General features: G+C 37.8%; 1 protein-coding gene across 4 annotated transcripts in view; it reads left to right on the top strand.

Annotated features, from left to right (window-relative positions):
- Positions 1-26,254, top strand: part of C2H8orf34 (chromosome 2 C8orf34 homolog) — a 201,662-nt gene that overhangs the window by 56,374 nt on the left and 119,034 nt on the right. For all 4 annotated transcript variants that reach the window (XM_075743929.1, XM_075743927.1, XM_075743925.1 and 1 more), the window contains 3 exons: positions 1,563-1,591; positions 9,335-9,504; positions 14,429-14,595. In XM_075743929.1, coding sequence (XP_075600044.1) covers positions 1,563-1,591; positions 9,335-9,504; positions 14,429-14,595 — 366 coding nt within the window. The remainder of the gene's footprint in view (positions 1-1,562; positions 1,592-9,334; positions 9,505-14,428; positions 14,596-26,254) is intronic.

Below are 26,254 nucleotides of genomic sequence, written 5' to 3'. Positions count from 1 at the left end.
AAAGAGAACCTTGAATTATGTTTTTATTACCTCCAGGAGTGCAGTTATCCTCTCTCTAGTAAATGCCCATTGGGGACTGAAGAAATTCATAACACATTAAAGTCCTGTTGAATGATTCAGGTTGGTACAACCTACTGATTGTACTTTATGGACATTAGTGTAGTGTCTGGGCTAAATAAAAGTCTGAAGTTATTAAAATGGGTTAATTGCTGTGAGATATAGAAGGGTTAGGCAAAATGGATCATTTTCAATACAATCTACTTTATAACTACTGAATGACTGAAAATAGTTTTGTTAACTCCTGGCATATTTCGTATGTGTTGATCAGGTCTTAGAATTATAATTGCAGTTCTCCTAGGACTTCACTGTTTTTAAAACAAAATTCAATATAAGGAAGCAATCTAAACTAAGAATTAACCATATAGAGTTAATGATTAAAAGCACAGTAAAAACCCAAAGAATTCAGGTAGTTATAGTATACCAAATAGTTAGAAATAAGTATGTCATGAAATGTTAGCTTATACTGCTGTAATCTTTAGTGTGATTTTAGAAAGAATAGCTCTCTGCTCAGCTGATACTACATATATTGCAATATCATCTCCTGTATTCCTTGGAAGAAGTTGTCTTAATAACATGATATGAATTAGAAAACAACTTTAAAGTGTGTGTTCTTCCTATGCACAGGTGCTTCTCCACTTTATTTCCACTGCCAGGAGATTCTTTTCTTTGTTTTTTTAATTGAAGTTCTAACTTGGAAATGTTTCTTATCAAACCTCATAGGAACCTGGGAAATGCTTAGCTTTCAATACATCAGAATTTTCAACACGATAGCATTAAATCTATGATTACTTCATCTCTCCATGTGATATGACTGAGGCATGTAGATGTGTTAAAAATTCTGAGACCAGCTGTGAATATTTAATGTGCTACAGGATAGTCACAATTAAAAGAGTTAGATGACATGATGGAAGCAAGCATAGGAAAGCCTCAGGCAGGCATCAACAGAAGGGGCAAGAGCAAATAAGTTCTTGTTCAGAGAGTTTAGAAAAACTGGTTTACATTCTATTGTGAAATTTTACTTTGAGATTTTCCTCTCTCTAAATTCCATCTGTTTTCATAGAATTGCTTCTACATTGAACCATGGAGAAAGAGAGAAGAGTCATGTCCATGTTGCCCTGTAATTGTAGTGTGATGTTATGATGCTGGTCGGGGCCAGATTTGCATAATAATGCATCCATATGTAAATATTGCTGGTTTAATTTTAGAAAGCAGGTAGAAGTGTACTTAAGCTCATTGTCACTTTACTGGCACATCTGCTGTTTTCATTTCCATAGTTTTTTGAAAACTCATTTTGATAATACTGCAGCTGAGGAAAGTTAAGAGTATATTGTTTCCAGGCAATTTCACTAATGGAACAAAGTATGATGCATTGTATGGTACAGCATTGTGCAGAGAACAATATGTAAACTTTTCAGATTAAACCTTACTTGCAGTTACTGTAGTAAAAATCATTTATAGAAAGAACGTTTCTAAATCTTTTTTTTTAATCTGTTTTGTTTCAGGCATTGCTATTTCTGATGAACTTGATAAGGTAAGACTTACTGTATGCCTAATGAACAGTACAAAAAGACAGATGATTGTGATAATTTTAGGTGATGAGAGCTGCATCTCCCTGTCCTGGTGTACACAGTTCAGTTCTGTTGGGTTCAGAGGAAATTTGGGTAGGGAAAGGTATATGGGTAAGAACAGTATATGTTGATACATTAAGAGCTTGATCCAGGATGGGCTGTCAACTATGGAAAAAAAAAAATCTCACTGAGTTTAAGAGGCTCTTAATGAGGCCATGGAAGTGCTTTTGATCTTGATACCATCTTTCCTTAATATAGTGTGTTGGGTTACTTTGGGTACTTTTGGAAACATTTAGCTTTAAATACCTTTATTCATGAAGTCATGAATTCTGCGTTCTCAGATATGATTTGTGAGAGTATGTTGTAGTAATTTTTTCTCCCTAGATTTGATCAGGAATGCACAGGGCATAACAATCAGTGATTACTTCCTTGCTGAATGCAACAAGCAATGATCTCTTCTGTTTTGGCCCTTTCGATATATTATACAGTTAACATGAATTTTAGTTTTAGCTGTAATGAACTCCCTGCTGAAAGAGTAATCAAGCTGATTTTTCAAAGTTCCAAAGGAAACAGAACGCCTTACTCTTTCTAAATCTCACCAGTGAACAGCGATACACGTCTAGTACCGAGAATCTTGAGTTATGTTCTTGGTGTCAGAAACCATTACTATCAGGGAAATAGGATCAAAAGGTGTATAAGACACAGGAATCATGCCTAATATAGGAATTTTTTAAATATCTTTCCTTTCTCCTGGTAAAATGAGGGCACGAACCTTTCTGACACAAGTGCATATAAAATATCTCCACTGGGTTCTCCAGGAAAGGCCAGTTAGACAAGAGTGATCACTGTTACCATGCAGTCATGTGCATATGGGGCTGCCATTTTAAAACCGTGGCCTTTACTTAAAGTGTTGACCTTGATCTTGCTTTATGTCATTGTTCATATTAAGAATATAACAGTATCTAAGTCTTCGTTCCTACTGTTGCCTTAACTGTGCTCAGAAGTGATAAGAAATACAGTTAGAAAGCCCTTCTATTAGAACCCTTACCTTGAAGAATTCTCACGAAGAACTCGTCTTCATTTGGTTTTATTTGTTGAAAAAAAAAACCATGAAATACTGTTTGTGGGAGGAAAAAGACATTTTGGGCTACAGCCAGTTATCACATACTTTTTACATACATTTTTTAGGAGATACTTCTGTGTTAATTTGTTTTAAATGGTGATAGATTATTGTTCAAAAACATTAATGGTTTTTAAATGTAATTATTCAGTGTGAAAGTTGACACGGGGAACGTCATTGGTGAATTTCCTCAGGATCCAGTCTGACCCAAGAGTTAATTTTCTTTTTGTTATCATCTACTTTATTATTTATTATTTAAAATTGAAAGGTGTTTTTTTAATATATAAAACTTGACATTATGTTATGTACATTCAATAGCATACATTACTTGACACCTTTACAGTACTATATCTGCTTTAACATCTTTTTCTGATGAGGACAGGTAAATTGAATGTTCTTGAAATCAAAAGTTATGTGGAAAAAAAGTACAAACCCAAACAATAACGCTCTTAACATGCTTCCTTTGTTCAGCATTGCTCAACAGGCTTCCAGGATAGTTATACAGAAGCACAGTTTTTTGTCTCTGTTGACTTTAGTGAACTTCACTTCTATTTCTTGTTTGCCCCTTAAGGATTTTTAATCAACACAAAGGCTAGTTCTGCGTTAAGAAATTAAGCATAGTCAGGACCATTCTGTGGACTTCTGCATCTCAGGAATGATCCATTACATGAGCTAATTCCTGAAATGTTCCTATGACTTGTTTCTAAGTGTATTATTTGGCTTGCACCAAAAGCAACCAAAGACTACCTGATAATGGTTGAACATTAGGTAGAATTGGGTTCCATTTTACCTGAGCATGTTCCCAGGCAATGTTTATTTTGCAGATATAAATGTAGTCAAGTTCATTGTAAATCCTTTCCCAGTAATACATGCTGATACTAGTTTCCTTATCTAGGCTGTGGTAGCACTGGATGATTTTTCAAACCACATTAATTGTGGTTTGGATTAACTATTTAACCCTTCAGGTACACATTACGGGTCTAGAACAGCATGCCCAAACTTGGCATTGGATTTGGTTGTAATGTTGGCATTACATAGATGTCGTGAGAGGCATAAAACAAAACACAATAAATTCTTCTATATGCTTTTCTTTGCTTTATTGCCCTAACAGTCAGGAACGTTCTTGGGGATTAGGACAGAGCCCATAATCCTGCTGTTTTATCTGTGTTTTAGATTATGAACTCAGAGAAAACAGAGAATGCATGTGTATGTTTCTTTATTTTTGTTTCTTGTTATGTAAGTATTTTTTAAAAAATTATTTATTTCTGGCTGCAATAACCTCTAGCTGCCTTTGTCAGGGGAGTACTTGATCAGTATTGTTGGTTGCTGTAACTCCTCCTCCATGTAATCCAGTTAATTAGTTAGTTGCTTAGTTACTTGAGCATTTGGATTTGGAAAACCAGTTTGCTGTGAATTACAATCACTCTTGTGGAAGGGTGTTTCATTTAAACAGATTCTTGTCAAATATCTGCTATTATTAGCTTTATGCCAGTACTTAGGGCTTCAGTCCAAGACAGAGGTAGAGAAAATACAGGCAGACAAGGTCAGTCAAGATGGAAGCTTTCAATTTGACACAGTCTAATAAGATTTCAGAGTTCACTGATATAATTGCCAAAAACAATTCCTAAGATTACTGCAACTAAAAAAGATTTATGGTATAGATTCCCTGCTTTTTCATCTCATTTACTTCAGACTTGCAGAGTTTGGTGTTCAGTCTCTCTTGATGATTCAGACCTCATCTCTAGTCCATGGAAGCTATGTAAAATCAGCAACTGACACTGCTTCTGTAAGGAAAGAAAATGAGAAGGGATGCCTTGTGACTCACAGATTTTAAGACTAAAGTGCAGAGTTAATATAATACAAATTTCTGAATTGACTCACCCGCCTTACCACTGCACAGAAACTATGCATGAAAGTGTGCAGTTTCTAAAGCTTCTCAATAATGCAAAGAATTTTATGTACACAGACAAAGTTGAGCTAGGATGTTAGCCTGTCAGTGAAATTCACAGAATTCTAGTTCGGTTAAAAAAATCATAGAGGAAAAAACACTGAATTCACTGTGAGTTTCAGGGTTTTTCCTAAGTCTGTTAGGACACTTCCCTGGGAAGTGGTTCAAATTCACTCAGAAGTATAGTCTAGCCATACTACTGAAGCTCCAGTGTCCTGCATGAATGGTCTGACTTGTGTTTATGTCACAAAGTAAACTGTAATATATGTTCCACTGTAGCATGTCTGCATTGTAATAGAGATAGATTGAGGCAGAATGTAGCCAGAATGCTACAATGCAGAAGTAGGTTTAAAATGGGTTTATATGATTGTACCCATTTCAGCAATGTTTCTGAACCAGACCACACAAAATAAGGAGTCACACCCTTTACCTCTTGCCACAGTTGAAGACTGACTAAACCAATGCCATTCTAAAGCAATTTGAAAGGAGGCAGGGGAAGGTTTATTCATCTTCTGGCTTTTGATTCTCTAAAGAACACTTAGCAAATGTTTTCCAAGCTTTTTTTTAAAAAAAACCCAAACCTGCAAATACTAAGAATAGAAATATTTTCTTTTTAAATAAATGAGATTTGCACATAATCACAATATTCCATGGATTGGTGCTTTAATTAAGCTTCATGTAATGGAGGTCTCACAGATAGTGTGAGACCTGTCATAACATTGTGAAATTTGTCCGGAATTCCCAACAATGTCTTTCAGTCACTTTAAACATTAGTAATGGGAGACAGCTACATGTTAGAGATCCAGAATTAGACCTGAGTGAAGATGATTTAATAATTCATAACAGATCTTGACCCTCAAGGCTAATATTAAAACATTTTTTCTATGCTGTGTCTAGGGTATACTTTCTTCTTATATGTAGTATTACTACAATGAACACAGGTTATAATTAATAAAATAGAGGAAACAACTACTCTAAGTCATAACATATTTCTGCTGTCCCAAAAGTATTTGTCACTATGGAGGTTCCCTCAAAATCCATATCAGAAATTAGAAATACTGAACTTTTTAAACTGTGCTTAAATAAATGGATACACAAATGTTGCTGTGCTCCCTGGTAGGGGTTGCATACTGCAACCACATCTCAGCCCAAAGTGAAGATGAGATTCAGCTGTCCTCCAGTCTTTCCCTTCTTCTCCTGTTCTCCACATAGAGGAAGCTCAAGTGTGTCAAGTCGGTAGCCACTGATGTGTATAAAAAGTGGATGACACCTGGAATACACCATAAAATAATCCTCTAGGGTCATTTAGTGCAGATTTAAGTACTTACCTGTCCTGAAAATATTTCTGTGTACACTAATGTCACTGTCAATCTCGTCTGTTATTTATCGGGGAGTATAGATTGGAAATCAGCTAAGATTCTAAGGTTAATATTAAAACCACCAAAACTCTATAAAAAACTTGTTTGAGAACTGAATACTTCATCTGAATTTATTGAAGCTTTTGAAATAAGGTGTCAAATAAATGTCTTGGTGTTCTCAATAGAGCCATCTCTGATTCTCCATTTACTGTTTTCACTGGGGCTGCTTATATAGTTGAAAAGAGGAGGATAAATTAGGTCACTGAAACTGGTATACTAATCTGACAAGATTCAAAAAGGAAAGCAAGGTGATAAAGTGAGGCAAAGCAGGACTATGTAATGTAAATTACATTTCTATTAAATAGAGTATCAAAGTGCTGCTTTAATCCCTAGCATGTCTAAAAAAGAAATCAGCATAACAAGAATAGACACAGCATTCATGGTTTACTTATTCATATGCTGGTGGTGCAGTGTACAGTGTCAGGAAAAACTTGTGGTACTGAAAAAAGGGCAAAGTTTTAGGTACTTTTCATTTTCACTTAAGTGACTGAAAGCTTTTAGCAAGATTGACACTGCATGTTGTTACAAGTTTAACTAGCTCCAGCAACCTTTTTTAATTAATTATTACAAATTATCCTATGGAGAAAGGAAAGAGTAGCAGGAATAAACCTCAGAAGGGGCCAAATGGTTCTTACTTAAACTAGTGTAGGCACCATGTGTAATGAAGGCACTGGAGGCAGTGGAATAACCTTTTTTCCTAGCTCATAAGCATATGGTGGTGTCCCGTCCCACTCAGGGGGTGAGGGTGAGGTTAACTTTTTAATTCTCTGTGCGGTAATGAGAAGTAACAACAATTACTTCAGAGGTTCAAACCAACTATAAATTTACTTAAAATTCAGTGGAACTACAAAAGATAGAGGCTTGGCAAAGGTCATAACTGCTCAAAATTTAGCAGAACTATGAAAGGAAAGCGTTTAGCAAAACGTGTGACAATATTACCCTAATGTGCCAAAAATTAGGTTACAAAGAGAGTGATAGAGAGGAAAAGAAAGAGAGAAAGAAAAGAGAGAGAGAGAGAAAAGATATCACCACCCTTGGATCCAGCGATTTTCTCAGCTCATAGTTGCAGTCTTCAGGTGGTGGGCGCGCTGAAAACTTATGTTTCCACTTTTTATAACCTGATGTGCCCGCCCCATAGGCGGGGGTCTGTCATCACTGAGCAGGCGCAGTATGTGCTCAGGAATGTTCAGAAATGTTCTAGAAATGAGTCGGTGAGTTGTGGGGGTCTGGGGGACTCACTGCCCCCCCCCCCCCACTTCAGGGCTGACCAAGTGAGTGGTGATCTGTCACAGGCACATGGTGCACAGGGCACAGATGGTCATTGTTTACGTGTTTTAGGAATAGAGGAGTGGTCTCACAAGACGTTATCCTGCCTCCGCAGGCTCCGTCCTTGTTCAACACTCCCTGGTCATCATCAGCCCATCCCTGTCCATGTCAAGACGGGTGTTTGCGACATTCAGTTGTTATCAGAGCCTCACAGGTGGTAGTCATACCTGTGACAGGTTACGCTTGTCAAGTGACCAGAGGCCACTATCATCTAGTCTACATTACCTGACTATGACACAGCACCAGACAGATGCACAAAATGTTGTTTCGTAAGTACATGAAAGACACCAGGGGTTAGGTATTCTAAAACCTCTGAAGCCGTGGTGTTTTCCTCAGATTTCTCTCTTCTGTAATGGCTGCATTCCATTTGCAGTGGTCCTACTGTGTCACGTCAACCTTGCAGAAAACAGACATTGTTTAAAAAGTGAATTAGTCAAGTGATGGAGAACTCTGGACAGAGGTATGGAGGGTGGAGTGCAGCAATGCACTCACAGGCACGTTGCAGAAAGCAGAACGAAAACCCAAGGGGGAATGAGTGTAATCCAGGGCCTGGGTCATATTTGGCTCTATCAAAATGGAAGCTCTTGGAGCTCTCCTGAGCAAAATGACAGCGTTTAGCTGGAGCAGGGTAAATATATTCATATGAAAGCAGTTTGCAGACTTTTTTTTGTTTGTTTCATTTCAGTAGAGGCCTCTACTTCGAACTGTGCTTTTACCATATCTGTGTCAATTAGGAAGAGAATTTAAAAATGGTTTGTTTTTAGGAAGATAAGAAAATATGGTTGCTAGGCTAAGTAATCACTGTGCTGTACTTTTTCCAGATGCTCTTTGTTTGGAAAGCATTGTTTTATGGCAGGAATATTTATTGAGACACTGAGCTAGGTAACAGCCAAGGATTTGTTTTCCTAAAATTTTCTCTCATTAAAGCATAGGAATAGAATATATCTCTCCTAATTAGGAACACTGTATTTGAAATGTCTTTTTTAGCATAGAAAGGAGTTTAATTAAAGCAAAATAAATATTCCTATCCTGTCATTTCATGTCTATTTTTTTGCATACATGCTTGTTTTTTAGTTTGACTATACTGTTATATATGACCCTTTATCTACAACTGTTCTGGTAACATTGAGAATGGAGATACTCACTACTTCAGAACAGCTTTTTCATACAAGTTTTAAGGACAATTTGTTTCCTTAATCTAAATTCCTATTATAATGTTGCAAATCATCACTATTGTTTTCAATGTTCCGGTTGGATTTTGCCTGCTTCATGTAATCCTATCCAGCTATCTTCCAGTAAGTGGTTAAAAATATGAGTACTAGTTTCAGAAATACATTTTATTAAAATGTTAATACCATTTTCAGAATTGAAAGATACATTATGTAAATCCCAGCAAGGTTATTTTTAAAATGCCAAATGCAGATGTATTTATTAGTTTTGCATTAATTCAAAATGCAAATAAGTGATGCTATTAATCTAAAACAGTCTTTTGGTTGGGGTGTTCATTATACAAGTGACCTCATCGGTTGCTTTGCAGAACTGACACAGTGCTGATTTAAGAGTTGTGCATTTATTTAAAAAAAATATAATTTTTTCAAGATGATACTCAAGATTTCTACAGTTGCTATTGAAAAGTAAGAAACAGGAGAGATTTGAGGCATTGGGGTGGGCAAATCTCTCTTGAAATTTTGTTAATGGGACTCTTTTCATTAGTCCATGATTGTTTCTAGGTATTTTGTAGCCCTCTGAAATGATAATATACTGTACTATTTTTGTACTTTTTTAAATCAGTAGTTTTATTTTCTATTTCTTCTTTTCCTGTTTACATGTGTGGTTGAAAACAAGTAGTGCAGTGTTTCTAGGTGGGTTTTTTTTTATTTTTATATCTCTTCAGGACACAACAGGTTTTAACACCCCCCTTCTCAGACCTCGTGTCATTGGAGAATGGATTGGTCGTGAAGAGAATGATGCTGACCCACTCGCTGCTGAGATGCTGCAGCCACCAATACCAAGAAATAAAAATGAGCAGTGGGACAGCGAGGATAGCAGCAGTCCTGGAGGAAGGTGAGATTTTGGTTCTGCCTAGAAATTTTGTAATTTGTGAAGTGAATCCGTCTTTATAATGCCCCATTTCTGAGAGCGGAGTGCAGGGCTTTTAAATTCCAACGCCATAGTGTGGCAGCATGCAGAATAAATGGAAGATATTAAGATGTGACTAGTTTCTTTTAAAGATTTTATATATGATTAACTTTATACTCATTTACATTCCCATGGTTTAATTCCCACATATAAAGCAAAGTGTATGTTGAGAAGATTGGGGTTCATTGAGTAATAATTGTGTGATATATAGCTTCATTCAGATACTTCAAACCCTTCTGTCTTTTAGCCGTTGGTAGTAGCTGTTTGTTAATCTTCTTGACACTTTAGTGATAAATCTGATTTTCTCATTTAAAGGAAAGATAGACAAGGGAAACAGTATCTATGTAATTTTCAACGGGACTTCCTAAATTCATCTTCAGTTCTTATATTTAGCATCCTGGTGTTAATAACAATTCTTTCTCAAAGAGAATATACTATTCTCTGCAGAAAATAACTTCTGACGATATATTGCAGTTGACTGAGGGTAGGGGAGTACGTTTGTTTGTTAATGTGCTTCAGCTGCATGGAAGAGTTTGTCATTTTTCCAAGGGGTCTGTTTTCCATGATTTAAAGATATCTGTTTATCACAGAAAGTGAAGTAGTGAAGTATTCACAGCCTTTCTTTAAAGCAGATTAAAGCTTGCTTTTTTTTTTTTTTAAATGTAAAGCTTGTGCACTGCCTCTCTTAATTGCCTTAAACATCTGCCGTTCTCCCTCAGCAGTGTAGCCTTTCTCCTTGCTTGTAACTAATACTCTGACTACAGCAGACACCTTTTTCTTCCTCTTTTAAGAAGGCAGAAACTCTGCTTTCCCTTTGAAAAGGTTTAAGGTATTATCACAGAATCATAGAGTATCTCCAGTTGGAAGGGACCCCTAAGGATCATCGAGTCCAACTCCCTGCTTGTCACAGGACTACCTGAAATTACACGATATGACTAAGAGCGTTGCCTAGATGCTCCTTGAACTCTGATAGGCTTGGTGCCATGACCACTTCCCTGGGGAGCCTGGTCCAGGGACGACCACCCTCACCATGAAGAACCTTTTCTAATCTCCAACATGAACTTCCCCTGATGCAGCTTCATCCAATTTCCTCATGTCCTGTCACTGGTCACCAGAGAGAGATCAGCACCTGTCTCTCCACTGCCCCTCTTGTGGAAGTTGTAGACTGCCATAAGGTCACCCCACAGCCTTCTCTTCTCCGAGCTGAACAAGACAAGTGACCTCAGCCGCTCCTCCTAAGTCTTGCCCTTGAGGGCTTTCGCCATCTTGGTTGCCCTCCTCTGGATACACTCTAATTGTTTGATGTCCTTGTACTGAGGTGAACGCAGTACTCAAGGTGGGGCTGCACCAATGCAGTGCGGAGTGGGACAATCAGCTCCCTCGACCGTCTGGCTATGCTGTGCTTGATGCACCCTAGGACACAGTTGGCCCTTTTGGCTGCCAGGGCACACTGTTAACTCATATTCAACTTGCCATCAACCCGACCCCTGAGATTTCTTTCCACAGGGCTGCTCTTCTGTCATTCCCCAATTTGAATTGTGAATATTCCCTTACTTTGTCCTCCATGTGCCTTCTACATTGGAATTCACCTCCCTGTCACAGGGAAACTATTCTGTCACTTGCTGTACTCTTACAGGCTGTATTCATTAACTTTCCTCACATGTTGGGAATGTTTGTTATCCATGAGCACTTCTTTCTTCTTTTAATTAGATTATTGTGGGGGAAGCTGCAAGTACTACTATTTCAAAGAAGTAGCAGCATGTAGTAATGATCCCTCAGCCAGACATTGGACTGGAACCAACAGAACTCAGACACTGGGTCTCTCCAGTGCAGTTCCTGGGAAAGTAATGGAGTCAGCAACTGGCACTGCAGCTTGATTGTGAGGGCCTGGGTTTCTTTTTCCTTATTCAGCAGTACAATAAAGACACTGAATAAAGATCTGTTCCACGTTGCAGAGCAAATTTGAGGATATTGTGTCTCTTCTCTCAATAGGAGAAAGCAGAAATAAGCATCTCTGATCTCTAGACGGGAGCAAAGAGGTTTAGTTCTGAGTAACAAAGATGATTCAAAGCAGCATATTTTTCTCTTTGTAGAGGGTGGTACAAGCTGTGAGAAACCTCACAGCTAATGCTATAATTAAAAAATGTGATTAATGGCTTTGAGAATAGTATTTGAGAAGTCTTGTTGAGTATCATGACAAAATCACGTTGCCTGGCATATGAAATAAGGAGAATACAGGGTACTTGATGTCAGAAAAGACTCGTGGGACACTGATATCTCTAGTTTTTAGGTGCAGTATATGCTGCAGACCTGTTGAAAAATGTGTATCATTAAGTGGGAATACTGATTTTCAGTGAAAATTAATAACTACTAAATTACATGCAGCATATGGATTTACATTTGGATGACTGATTTTATGTCTGGGATAATTCTTTGCTTCATTAGCATTTTGTCAGCTTTTGTAAGGCATTTATAAAAAGTGTGTTTGCAGTCTTGCAAAATAATCATAAAATTGCAGAACTTTGAAATAGTGGTGATACTAAAATTGATGCCACCTGTGTATGGAAGTTTAAAAAGCCTTTATTGATCAAGGTTAATCTGAATGTTTAACAGTAGTTCAGTAATGACAGTTTCTTCAAGGTCTGATTCAGTGTTACTGGGAATTAAAGTAATTAGCAGAATTTGGAATTGACTATACACCAAATGAATGGGACAAGTAATAGGTAATAATAATTCAGGTTTAATGTAGCATATTCCTAGTACATGCAAAAGTAGTGGGAATAGCATGGGTTTTATGAGATTAAATGAAACTCTCAAAAGAGAGAATTTGTTATCAGTTGTAAAGAATTTTTGGCTACCTCACTGTATTTCATTCATCTACTTCATAGTTAATGTAGCCTAAAATAGTTACATTTTTCTTGGCAACTGAAAGAGGGAGCAATTTGAAATTCATATTAAAAGTCTCCAATTACATCTTGTTAAACTTGATCTAGCAACACTTTTAATAAAAAGTGATAGTTTATTGATCACTAATTATCAGGATTTATGTGATAAGCCAATAAACTCTCAAAACCAATCCTTATCGTCAGTTACAGCATAAGAACAGGAAGTGAAAACTGTAGTTGTCCCATTATTTCCAGGAAATGTTTTCTTTTACCTACGGCTAAACATAAGGAAATGCTACATAAATGAAATAATACTAAAAAAATATGCAGAGCATTAGGCATTGACAGATCACTGGTAGAGTAATTGCCATCAGTGTTATGCAATTCCCTCTCTCTGTGTTGTTTTCACAGACAATAGCATACAAGTTTTTTTCTCTTTAGTGGAAGGGGAAGCCCTGGGTCCTTACACATTCATAGCATTCTATAGGAGACTGAGTAGGCTGCTGAGAACAGCATATTCCTATGGACCACTGGTCTGTTGATAACATGCCCATTTTCAATACTGGTCTTTTCAGCATAAAGCAGATCATAGTGAGTATACATAGTACGTGGTATTTGGGAATCTATGAGTTGTCTCCTTTTTCTGTCTTTGCAACCACGAACCTCACTTTTTGCTCCATTTGGTCATGGACAGTGGGAAAGAACGGCTATTTCGTGCTTAAAAACATACATTCCTGTGATGATGAGCAACAGAAGCACACATGTTGTATATCTGAAAGCCAGGCCCAGTTACTTTAAAAAAAAGAAGGGGAATTAATTTTGAGCAACTGAAAGGACAGGTTTCACTACTGCTGTACTTGTCACTGGTTTTGTACTGCTATCTGTTGCTGCTGTAAGGGAGCAAGGTAAGGTATTAATATGTGATAAGGGACCATATAAAAATGCTGATGGCAATCCTGCTGGTACCAAGCTCATCTTTCAGAAATTCAAACACCATGAAAATAGGATTAAACTCATTTCCAAGTCATTGTTAGTAGTTTTCTACGTGAAAAATTTCCTGCAGAAATTCTGAGAAGAAGCAAGCCTCTTGGGAAACTTCCTCAAGGGATAATGTATGTACACAGTGGGGAATTTGGGTGATTTTTAATATGATGCTCTTGTTTCTTAGAGCCTGAAATGAACTAGAGCTTGCAGAGGCCCTGTCCATAACTTGATGTCCTAAACTCAAAGCCCATTCTTCATCTCCAAGGTCCATTTTGTCTTATTTGTGTTCTTCTTTGCAGTGGAAAATGAACTAGCATTGATTATACTAAATTTCATACATTTGCAACAGATCTGCCTTCCTGCAACAGGCTATAAGACAGTCTAAGGTGTTGCTGATTCCCTAATGTGGGGTGCCAAACTTCTGCTCCATTATCTTTATCTTGATACTGTAAGGAATCAGAAATTGCTAACTGTAGCCAATCCTGCCTTACACCCTTCTGCTAACTTCTGTGCAGTTCCAATTGTCTGTTACTTAGCTTAGGGATACAAGTCAACAAACCATGAGAATTGTTACAACTATGTAGTCTTTAATCCTGTGGGGTCATGATAACATAACCACTCAAGGGAGCAGTTCCTTGTTCTGAGCTTTGTTGCTGTGCAATCAATGCCCTAGCAATAGTGATTAGTAACATCTGGTTGTTCTGTGTATGTAGCTTATTTAGACTTGATTAATGCCCATAAAGGCAGTGGGAAATTTCCCGTCATCATTCAGCCAAAACTTTAGACTGGAACTGAAAACACAAACTGACTTATAACATCCAATGATCAGGGAATGAGTGATAACCAGCTGGTTTATGTGTGATCTGATGGCATTAACCTTCAGATCCGGAGGACATCATGGGCTACAGTAATTTGACAAATGTGTGACATATTTTGTAGAAAGCACCAGTAAGAGGAAATTGTGCTTTCTTCCCTCACAGCTTAAAAATGGAGCCAAAGACCAAAGGACTAAAACAACAACAGCAGCAACATAAGAAACTGCTGGCTGCCATGCTTTCTCAGGACTCCTTTGATTCTGCTCAAAGCACAGCTCCATCTGTAACTGAAGAAGATATTGACAATGAAGATGATGCAATGGAACTGCTGGGTAACTGCAAAAAATTATGTGTATTTTCTGATTTTTTTTTAAATTATAGATTAATCTAAAAAGTGTAATATCTGATCAAACATAGATTAGTTTGAATCTGCTCCCTGTGTTTGAACCTGAAGTATCCAGCAGCTGTGTGAACGTCCACAGTGTTTAACTTGCAACTTTCAGGAGTGAATGTAATGAAGACTGTATATGGATGTGAATAAACTGCTAGCTGCATCAAAATCCCGTGAAATACCAAACACTTCAGGTGCTTAAAGTAATTAATGTGATTTCCTACATAAATCACTTGCAGGTTCTACTTGGAGAATATATTTGTGAACAAGGAGCAGGATCTGCTTCATTGCCTTTCATCTGATTCTTCTTTTTCTTATCTATATCACAGTTCTAACCTCAGTGGATGTTATTTGAGACTTACTAGCTACAAATAGCTTATGCAATGTGAATTTGTAACCTCTCCAGAGCATTTGATTGTAATTTTCCAGTAGACTGTATTGTATGTGAAATTGCACTCTAGAAGGCTCTATGCTCACTGCTTTCTCCCTTTCCTAGAATTACTAGTTGTGAAAGGAGGGAAATTGTTGAAGAAAGTTAATTAATAGTCTCTTTTCTGTCATTTTTAAAAGCTTCAGTGTAAGATGTGTAAAAGATAGTCATGGATTTAAATTCTACACCCACCACCCCCCCAGTTTCTCCTGTATAGAACTTTATGTGGGATCAAAGCACAGGAAATACACAATCTCAGGATAGCTCAGCATTCCTACATTTACAAATTCCGTCACAAAATACTTGTTTCAGTTTGGACCTTAATCTGAAAATCAGAAGAATACATGGTGCTCTACTCTGTTTCTGTTATATTTCCGTTGCTTCCTTACTGCATTCTTCATAGAATCACAAAATAGTTGAGGTTGGAGTGGACTGCTGGAGATACCTAGTCCAACCCCTTGCTCAACACAATCCTCTAGAGCAGATTGCTGTGGACATTGTTCAGTTGGGTTTTGACTCTTTCCAGTAATGGAGACTCTACAATGTCTCTGGGCAACCTGTTCCAGTGCTTGACCGTGCTCATGGTAAAAAAAAGTTTTTTTGTTATGCTTAAACAATTGTCAGTTAATACATATTGTAATACAAATACATATTTTCTTTTTTTTTCAGTAGTTTTAACTTTGATGCATGCATTTGTTTTTACAGAAAAGAAGAGAGAATGAGCTGGATCACTCAGGTGTAACATTAGGGTCAATTAGTTCTTTCTGTTTGAAGGAAGTCACACTGTGACTGTGAGCTTGCAGTCTTCATGGAATCAGTTGACATTTCCAGAACTAATCCATGGATTCCAGTGAAGGCCATAATTAGTCTGTAGCTGCATTATCTCCTTATTTCCTCCTGCAATTTACTGATCTTTCCAACTTTTATCAGTGTGATGTAAAAAGCAAGCTGAATGGGTGTCTTGTACTGGCATAAACCACAGGTCTCCTAAAGTAGTATTCTGTGGCATCTGAAAGGCACAGTAGATAAGTGTGTGTGTGTGATTTTATTGGCCTCATTATGTATCACAAAGAGAATAGAATCTTTTGTTAACTTCTAGTTAGGAGGAAAAGGTAGCCAATAGATGTGTAGGTCTTTCCTTCTAGACATTTTTGAATCCCTTGAGGTATCAGGAACCAGAGAGGTAGTATAAAGGAAATTTTTATTTTCTAGTGTCTTGACGTTTGGGCAGAATATTGTACATGTACAAACAAGTGTTTATTATTTTTTTTTTAATAAGGACTCGGTTGTAAGAATCCATTTTGGTTTTTTGCCATGTAAAACCTGGAACACTTTACTATCATCCATTTCATCAAAACTGGCAGAGTTTATACAAAATCAACTTAAAACTAGGAAAAGTCACAAACAGGACCTCCAGTTTGGGTAGGGTGTTACATAAGTGATTCTGAGATTCTGAAGCAAAATCATGGCATATTTGATGAATGGCCATGGTTATAGTGATTATAATATAGCTATGTTATAGTAACTACCACTGATAGAAAGTTCAATGTGCACATCTTAGTGTTGAAATTGCTGTGGTTCTGAAAGACTGGCTTTTATTTTAATTCTCATTTTGCAATTTGCTGACGGTATGTGGTTTATCTTTGATGTACTGGTTAGGTTACATCCTGCAGAACTGCTCAAAACTTCAGGGTATGACAAAGTGTTACACAGGAAGGGTATTTTGTTTTCTTTTGAAGGTAACATAAAGAACTTAAGTTTCTATTGGCAAACATAGGTATTTTTCATTGCTATATTTTCCAGATCAGTAACTGTATGATACTGGGATTGATTTTTTTTTTCATTACATACTGCATTAATCCATTGACTGCTTTGCTGCTTTTTACACTGCTTATATGCAGTATAACTAATTTCAAATCATGGCTTTCTGCCATCACTGAATTGCAGGGCATTGTTGCATTTAGCTACTTGACTCGTTCCCTTTAGGGTTCAGTATTCATTGCTTATTCAGCCCTTTCTTAAAAAATTACAAAACCTCACACTCCGAAGTCTGGATTCTGGGAAAACACATTCTACTGTTTATAGCAGATGATTTTACTGCGTACCCTACTTATAATGCAGGGGTTTGCAGAACACACACTTCGATCTTCATGTATGTTCAAGAGAATCTTTTTCAGAGTTTGATTCATTTCTTTAGATATTAAAAGCATGAAACCGTTGGTGTGTTTTCTTTTAAAAAAAAAACCCTCCTAGTACTCACATCAGAATTGTCAATGAAGGTTTAGCTAGAATGAAACATTCCAAATAGAAGTAACAATTAAGCTGTTATACTTCTGAAGAATCCATTTCAAAAGAAATGTATGTGCAAAGATGAAAAAGAATATTATGGGGCTACATTCTGATTTCAGTTATCACTCTTTATATATAACATAAGATGCATAGGAGGGCTATTAACACACTGATAACTTTCTACGTGTGTTCAATTATGCCAGTGGCTGAAACAGATTACTGGCAGATAACATAGAATCATAGAATGGTTTAGGTTGGAAGGGAACTCAAAGATCACCTAGTTCCAACCCCCCCATGCCATGGGCAGGGAACACCCTTCACTAGACCAGGTTGCCCAAAGCCCCATCCAGCCTGGCCTTGAACACTTCCAGGGATGGGGCCTCCATAACTTCTCTGGGCAACCTGTTCCAGTGCCTCACCACCCTCACAGTAAAGAATTTCTTCCTAACATCTCATCTAATCATCTACCCTCTTTTAGTTGAAACCTATTACCCCTTGTCCTGTCACTACACTCCCTGATAAACAGTCCTTCACCAGCTTTCCTGTAGGCCCCCTTCAGGTACTGGAAGGCTGCTATAAGGTCTCCCCAGAGTCTTCTCTTCTCCAGGCTGAACAACCCCAACTCTCTCAGCCTGTCCTCATAGGAGAGGTGCTCCATCCCTCTGATCATCTTTGTGGCCCTCCTCTGGACTCGCTCCAACAGCTCCATGTCCTTCTTATGTTGTCCTTCTTATGCTGGACGCAGTACTCTAGGTGGGGGTCTCACAAGAGCAGAGGGGGAGAATCACCTCCCTCGACCTGCAGGTCACACCTTTTGATGCAGCCCAGGACACGGTTGGCATGATAGTGGAAAGGATCTTCTTGACTTTATAAAGCTGAGAACTGTAACTGTACAATCACATGTATTTGTAAATGGGCGATGCAGTTGAGGTCTGTGACTGAAAATGGTATCAAGCAGCTCATATTGTATACATTATAATGCCAAATATTGTGTTTTGTAAATCTGATTGGGAGCTGAAGTAATTCTTCGTGAGACTGTGTGGTCCTTTTGGAATTCCAGGACATTTGGGCTTAAGCTGTCTTTTACATTTGGCTGAAGTCCACTGAGACTCTGAAGTCATGTTATTCCCTTAGTATCTCACTGATGTCCATTGGAGAGGACTGAACTGTATTTTCCCTGAAATTGCTGGGAATATTGATTGAACAGTCACCAAAGCATGACTGATCTAGTTTTAAAAAGAACAATTGTTTGATTAAGTGTAAAAATATTGTTTAAATGTATTGCTATACATAAACATATACATGGTCAGAAGCATAAGGTTTTAGATAATACACTTGGACTTAAGTACACATTCTTGAGCTTTTTTCAAGTAAGGAAGATGAAAAAGAAATTCTGCATTGTTTTACACAATATTGGTATTTAGTTATAATGCTCAATCACCACTTTTCTTGTTGTTGTCCAATCTTTATGCTTGCTCACAGTATTAAAAATGTTACCATATGGTAATACATGCTACCCAATAGTTAGCTATGAAGCACCACTCCAAAGATAAGTGTACCCAGGAAACTCACGCAGGTTTGTGGTTGAAGTGAAAGGTGGTCATAGTTGAAATCCATTTCCTGCAGGCATATTGACACATATGCCAGTCTGTATGATTCTGAAAAGCCTCTGTGTTTTCAATGCAAATAACCATATAGCTGAGCTAAATTTAAGTGTTTGCAGCTTCAGGACCATCTCTTCTTCAGAGCTACAGAGCTGATTTCACAGTAATAGTGGGGGTTTTTTGCTCAATGTAGAAATCTTAAGTGAAAGTTCAGTGATTGTCTGCCTCATGTTTATTATGCGTAATTCTTGCTATGCAGTAACAAACCAGAATCTTTAGAGATAGAAATGCACTTTAAGTAGTAATATATTTTTTAACTATTGCTATCAGGAGATACTTGATGTCTTCTGTTTGCTTTAATAACTCTTCTTCCAATCTTTAGAATTTCTTTTTTCCTCAAGACCTTTCCAAATGTTAATTACTAATGATTGTAACACCCCTGAAAGATTGGCTGGTGATATATATACATTTTATAACAAGAGGAGATAAACAGAATTTAGTGAAGATTGCCTTTGCCTATGGGATGAGGCAATAACTCAGTGTCTGGTAGCCTTCCCCTTATATAGTCTATACTGCTTTTCTAATGAGGCTCTGTCTATGCTGCTTTTCTAATAAGTCTCTGAGTGCTTTAATGAAAGCGTGTCCAGTCTGCAGTGCTTTCAGTACATTTCCTCTGGTTCAACCGACATTCCTTATTTTCCTGTTTCCTAGAGGTCTTTGGCAACATGGAGGAAACAGACTCTAGACCTGATAAATTATTCTAATATAGCAACAGGTTGTTCCTCTTTGTTATCTCTCCCAGCTGGACAAAAACTTCTCCTCCATTATGTGACTAGAGTACATCAGTTGCCAGAAGAGAGGCCACAAGGCCCTGGGAAAGATGGTATGTGACTTACACTACATCTTCAGAACAGTTTTCTGGCCCACAGCCTGTTTTGTTGGGGTTTAAGTTGAATGATTGTGTGTGAGAAAGCTATGTGAATTGCTGACTCTTCTTTTTTGGAAGCTATTGGGAAATTGGCAACATTACCAGTGAGTGTCTGCTGTGTAGTGCAGGTACAGAAGCTGACACTACTGGGAGACAGTAGGCCTCTTGTGCATGCTAAGACTGGCTCTGCTATACACCACAAGATTTTCAGTGATAAATGTAATGCACTGGTGCAATTGTGTGTTGCAGATTTCTGTTAGAATGGCACTCAGACTCCATAAGGTGTAGATTTAAATACCTTTTTGAGATGGAAAAAGGGGATAGCACAGATAATCTTACATCCCTTCAGATGCTGGGAACCCTACACCGCGCAACATTGGACAGACCTCTAGTCATGGCATGGTATGCTGCACAGATCCTGCCATGCTAAGGTTCACCAGCATTACAGTCCTTAGAGCTCTTAGAAGTGTATAATTTAGTTTAGTTTTTCTTATAAGTAAAGAATTCATTCAGCATTTCTACTGTCAAGCAAAACAGATGTTTACATGACAACATGGTGGTTCACTTTTAAGGTAAGAGCATGCAGGTGGTATAATTGCTAAATGCCAAGTGGGAGCTGCCTACGGCCTCCTCCTTTATGATTAGCAGACTAACTTTATCCTGCAGCCAAGCAGTATTTTCAGCACAGCGTAGCACAGTACAGACCTTTGCCTGCTCAGGTCAATTGTTATGTGGATTGCCAACTCCTCATTGTACAATGGTCCTCAGATTCAAATTGTCAGCAAGCAGGAAAGTCAGTGTAGCGCAGTATTTTCATGCCACTGGAAGAAGAAAAGTTTTCTGTCTAGTCAGAGATAGTGATCACTACTTTAGTCCAAGTCATGGGAAAGTGATGATGGCAATGTTACTTGTCTCATGTTCTTATCACTGAATGCTAATTCTTTACTCTCAATGCAATAATAAACATTGATGTTCTCAAATTCCAAGGAAGTATTTAGCAAGGATGATCCAGAATTATTTTTCTCTTTAAAAACAAGAAAAAAAGTTTTTCATCTTACAGTATGTCTTCAAAAGTCAAATGAATTGTCTTTTTATGCATGACTTGACTGTCCTCATCACTACTGCCCTCCTAGTGAAATTTCTGAAAAAAGTTACTCTGTAGATAAATGCTTAGATGCAGCCTTTTTGGGAATTGCCATAGATCTACACGCTGTCATTTCTAATGTCTTAACAGAGTGGTGGTCATAGCTTTTATGAAGCTATTCATATGAAGTGTTCTGTTTCCTTCAAATTTCAAGAGCTGGAAAGAGGAGGCTCTGTATCTAAAAGAGAAAGAAAAAACCCACTGCTTTATTGGGTTTTTTTACTTGCATTACCTCCCAAAATGTGTAAATCATTTACATACTTTTGTGCTCCTTGATGGTTATTACTGGAGCAAAAGAAGGATTGTATTATATGGACGAGGCTTAGCATGCAAACAGTCATGATGTTACTGCTCTGTGAATGATATGGCTAGTAGGAATGCAATATCTTAAGCTTTACTTTTGTGAGATGTAATTGACTTTCTAAGTGATAGGTATTTGACATTCAGTGGCTTTTTCTTTAGAGTCTGATGTGGAAGATATAGTTCATCCCAGTTTGAATAGAACTATTTGATTCTAGGAAAAGTATCAATAAATGCAATTTACTGTTATCACAATTTCTAAAAGGCCTGATCTTCAGTCTTCTGTTTATCTTCCATTTATCTTCAATCTTCTTCTATGTGTATGGTAGGCAATTTCTGATAATCTTGATTACCAGGTACTTTGAAACTCCTGAAAGATTTACAGTTTGGAAAGGCAATGAACAGTTGAAGGCAAAAGTTCCAAAAGATGTTTTTTCCCTCATTGTGGGTTGATCCCCAGCAAGTAGCTAAGGACTACAGAGCCCCTCACTCATTCGCTGCCCTCATTCTAGCGAGGAGAGAACAGGAAGAGCAAAAGCAAGAAAACTCAGGTTTGAGATAAGGATAGTTTAATAATGAAAGGAATGAAAGAAGGAAGAAAAGAACCCCAAAACCTAAAAGAAGTGATGCCAAAGCAATCACTCGTCACCTCCCACAAGCAGACTGATGCCTAGCCAATCCCCAAGCAACAGCTACTTTGGAAAAAACTAAAAAAAAAAGCCCTACCCTCCAGTTTTTATTGCTGACCATGACGCTATATGGCCTGGAATATCCCTTTGGTCGATTCAGGTCAGCTGTCCCAGCTGTCTCCCCTCCCAGGCCCTTACCCACCCACTGCGGAGCAGAGCGAGATACAGAGAAAGCCTTGACCTTGCGCAAGCACCATTCAGCAGTACCTAAAAGGTTGGTGTGTTAATCAACACTGGTTTAGTCACAAATCTAAAACACAGCACTGCTATGAAGAAAATTAACTCCATCCCAGCCAGACCCTGGACATCCCTTAAAGGTATTTTTTCCAAGTCACTACTGTCTTTTTGAAGACTGAGAGGTTGTATTGACATGGTGGAATGTTTCTTGTACTCTGGCATGTCCAGGGACATAGTTCTCATTTGTTTTAGATAAGGGCTTCTCTTCTCCTCCTGAGGTAGGTTGATCAGTGCACAGTCACATCTCTTGCAACTGTTCCCCAATTTTATATTGCCTTTCACTTACAGCTGATTCTGTTCTCCCCGTTTGTGTTTTAGACCATAATTGTGGACTCCAGAATGTTTACCACACTTTCCCTGTGTCTCTTGTGTTCTTTGCTTCTTAATTAGTCTTTGTTTTGCACAAAGGCCTTTGCATAGCACTGAGAAGTGACCATAGTTGTCACAGAGGGTACAGTTTCTAAGTGATGATATCTGGCTGGGTTTCTTATGCTAATACATAAGTGTACTGTAAGTGGTAAAGACTGTAAAACCTGTAGAGCTCAATAGAGAGCGTTGTGGTTATTATTCAGTCTTCTGTGGACTTACATAAAGAAGCATTCTTTCCTTCGGTATTGTATTTGTACAGTACTTGCAGTAACTTCTCCTTTCACTCTTCCCTTTTAACATATATATTCTGATATTTCTCTACTGTAGTTGGCTATGTGGAGTTTACCTGGAGGGATCCAGGTGCAGGATCTAATCTTGAGAATGTGTAATAAATATTGAAGTCTAATGGAAAGGGTGTGGGGGGAAGAGCAGAAAAGAAACCACCAAGGTTGTGAAAAGGAATTTCTCTTTTAAAAATGAATGATTATGGATAACTTGTATTTTTGTCTTCAGGCTACAGTGATTAGCTTGCTCTAACTCTAGTAAGTATCATTAAATCTTTATCTTCTTTGCTTTTAGTGCAATATATGAATTCTTATGCTCTGCCTCAAACAATTAATAGAGAAATCATTTTTATGCAAATGTAGTAGACACATAATGCCAGGACTGGTAAATCAGTTAGAGTAATTATTCTTACAGAACAGCTAAGGTGAGAAATAACATCGAAATGGTGTGGGTTTTTATGGCATTTCAATGAAATTTTAACTATATTGCAGATACTGTCAACAGTATTTTTTACCAGATTCCGTGATCTGGAGGACTATTGTCTAGAGAGGAGCAATATGCTTGAAATCTAATACTAGTTTTAAAGCAATGTTTTCATGCATTATACTTCTCACTGAACACTTGTGTAAAAATTTAACAAATACCATATGCAGGGTTTTTTTTTCTTTCTGCCAATATAGAAAGTCACTGAAGCAAGAGTGATACGCAAGTCTGTGTAATGTCATTCATGGCAGTTCATTGATTTCAGTTCGTCTTCTGGTCCTATGCTAAATGACAGCAACATCAGTGAGAATCTTCTGGTTGATCTGAGTTTAAACAAAGCTCTAACTGGTTGTTCAAAGAACTGGGATTTGGTGTTTAAACTCTTAAAATAATGGAATCCTGCTCTTGAATTTTACTGTCAGTAATACTAGAAGTGCTTGATGTGTATATAGAATTTTTAGACTGAGAATAACTTCTCATAAGCTTAGTAAGTTCTATAGTTAAGAGGGTGTTTGTAAGGTTGGAATAAATTATGAATTGAATTAGTGCTGCAACACTTGTGTAGTTATTTCTGGTTTGATAGGCGTAAAATGGGTTGAAACTGCAGTTGATTGTGCTTCATATTGCTAAAGGGAAAATGGAGAGAGAAAATCAATCAGGGATACTAGATTTTCTTGAGTTGAAATAAGTTACATAAGCTAATAAAAAGCTTCAAAAGAATGATTCATTTTCAATAAATAGGTGTGTGCTGAATATCATGATGTGCAGGAGCCTAAAATGTCTTTTGTTTACAGTTTACACAAGGAACCAAAGCTTATTTTAAGCCTATACCTAAAGAACAGAGCAAGGACGCGGTGTAATCCTAGTCCTCTGCCAGTCCAGATTGGAGAACTAAGTACCTGTACTAACATAGCCTTATTATGGCCTGGGATTTCTTCTAAAGGAAGTCAAGGGGACACAGCAACATGGTATACGTCACTCATGATGTGATATTGATCACAATATCATGGGGTCAGACTGATACTCTTCTACACTTGTAAATGCTTGCAGTTCTGACGTTTAATGGCAGTGGAGACACAGAGGTCCATTCAGAGAAGCTATAGGAAGAAGCTTCCTCACACCTCAACACCATTTATAAGACAAGAAGGTGATTCTCACAGCCAACTCTGTTCGCCAATCTTATTTCTTTGCCCACTTCCAAATGTGCCAAGAACATCAAGTGCTGGGCAAATAGCAAAGAGCTGTGGTTGAGTGAGGCAACATTTCAGATAACACTTTAAGCTATGAAGTTTGAGGAACTATCTTTTCATGAGTTCAGTGGAATGCACTGCCACAGCAGATTGTGGAGGCTACAAGTGTAAGTATACAAAGCTAGATAAATTCACAGAAGATTGATAATACCACTTTACTAAATGCATTTGTTGTGGTACATTCTCTGAGTCCTGAATTTGGAAATTGCAGGTAACTGAGAGGATCTTTACTTACCATCTATATGCTACTGGCTATTTTGAGTCAGGACACTATACTGGCTGCTCCTCAGGTCTGATCCTGCACGAATACTTCATGTACCTTGGTGTCTCCCATCATTTGAAGAGATATAATCTGAATGTGTGTATATATGAGGACTGCATGCTGTATAATTCTGATCCTTTCTTGAAATTTTAATGGTGAAAATGGCTGAGAATTTTCCATAGATACTATTTTTACAGAGTAGAAGAGCTGAGATAGATGGGAAAAATGATAGGAATAACTGGTGTTTATTTGCATAAGTGAAAAGGGCAAGGTAAGGACTTCAACTTCCCTTGTCTTCTACCTTCCTAGTGATTGTCTTTAGCATCACACATCCTACTTTACTGTCTGCTTTGGGGCTTGTTCAATAAGGCCAGGCGTTCCACAGTGTATTCTGTTATTTTTTGCAAATAAAAGCATATTTTATTGGGAAAATACCAGATGAGCTGTACTAGTGAACTACCTCAGTCAGCACATTCGGTAGCAAAAGCTCACGTGTTCCTTCCATGTGGAAGGTAAACATTTGCTTTACTGTGTTGAATCAGAGCTTAAATGAACAAACATTGCTATGGTAGGTTACTGCAGTCAGAGCAATAGATTACTCGAAGTAGGGTGAGCAAGGTACAACTGATTACTGATTTTTCCTTTATGAGAGTCGTGGGGCTTCAGTTGAAACTGTCTGTAGACAAGTTTAAAACAAATAAAAGGATATATATTTTCATGTACTGCACAGTAAATCTAGGGATTTATTTGCTAATGTTGTTGGAGGTGCCAAAAATTTACATATGCTGAAAATGAGCTGGACAGGTTAATGGAAGAAAAATATATCAAGGGCTGCAAGATATAGATATTACCTCTGCTTCAGAGTTGCCCTGGCCGTGAATCAGCCTGGGGCTGAGGGATTATGCTGGTAAAGCATTGTTAATGTACTTGCCTGTTGTGGTACTCATCGGATAGCCCAGGATGCAGGATAAAGGGATGTCCAAACTACTTTGTACTTCTTAAGGACACTTAGGTTAGTTTAGACATAGTGCTGGGAAATCCTTCAGCAGCAGTATATAAGGAAGTCCAGCAATGGATATAATTTCTTTCCTGCCTGTATCTTAGTGTCACCACTGGCTCTCCAGTATTAGTAATCTGCAATAACCTCTGCATGTACTTATTCCTTACTTTACGCTGAAGCTCAAAATATGAATGTTGGAGTTCAGAAGCTGTTTGGGGAGATCTGGCCCACTTGATTGACTAGTCTGTGTGCTAAACTGCTGCCAGTTCCTGAGCAATCTCATTCTCTTTTTGGAGCATGCAGGGAAAGGAAGCACGTTAAGAAATGACA

The sequence above is a fragment of the Balearica regulorum genome, chromosome 2, assembly GCF_011004875.1.
Source record: "Balearica regulorum gibbericeps isolate bBalReg1 chromosome 2, bBalReg1.pri, whole genome shotgun sequence".
NCBI lineage: Eukaryota > Metazoa > Chordata > Aves > Gruiformes > Gruidae > Balearica > Balearica regulorum.
The sequence above is the reverse complement of the archived record's forward strand: the minus strand, read 5'-3'. Positions and strand labels throughout refer to the sequence as shown.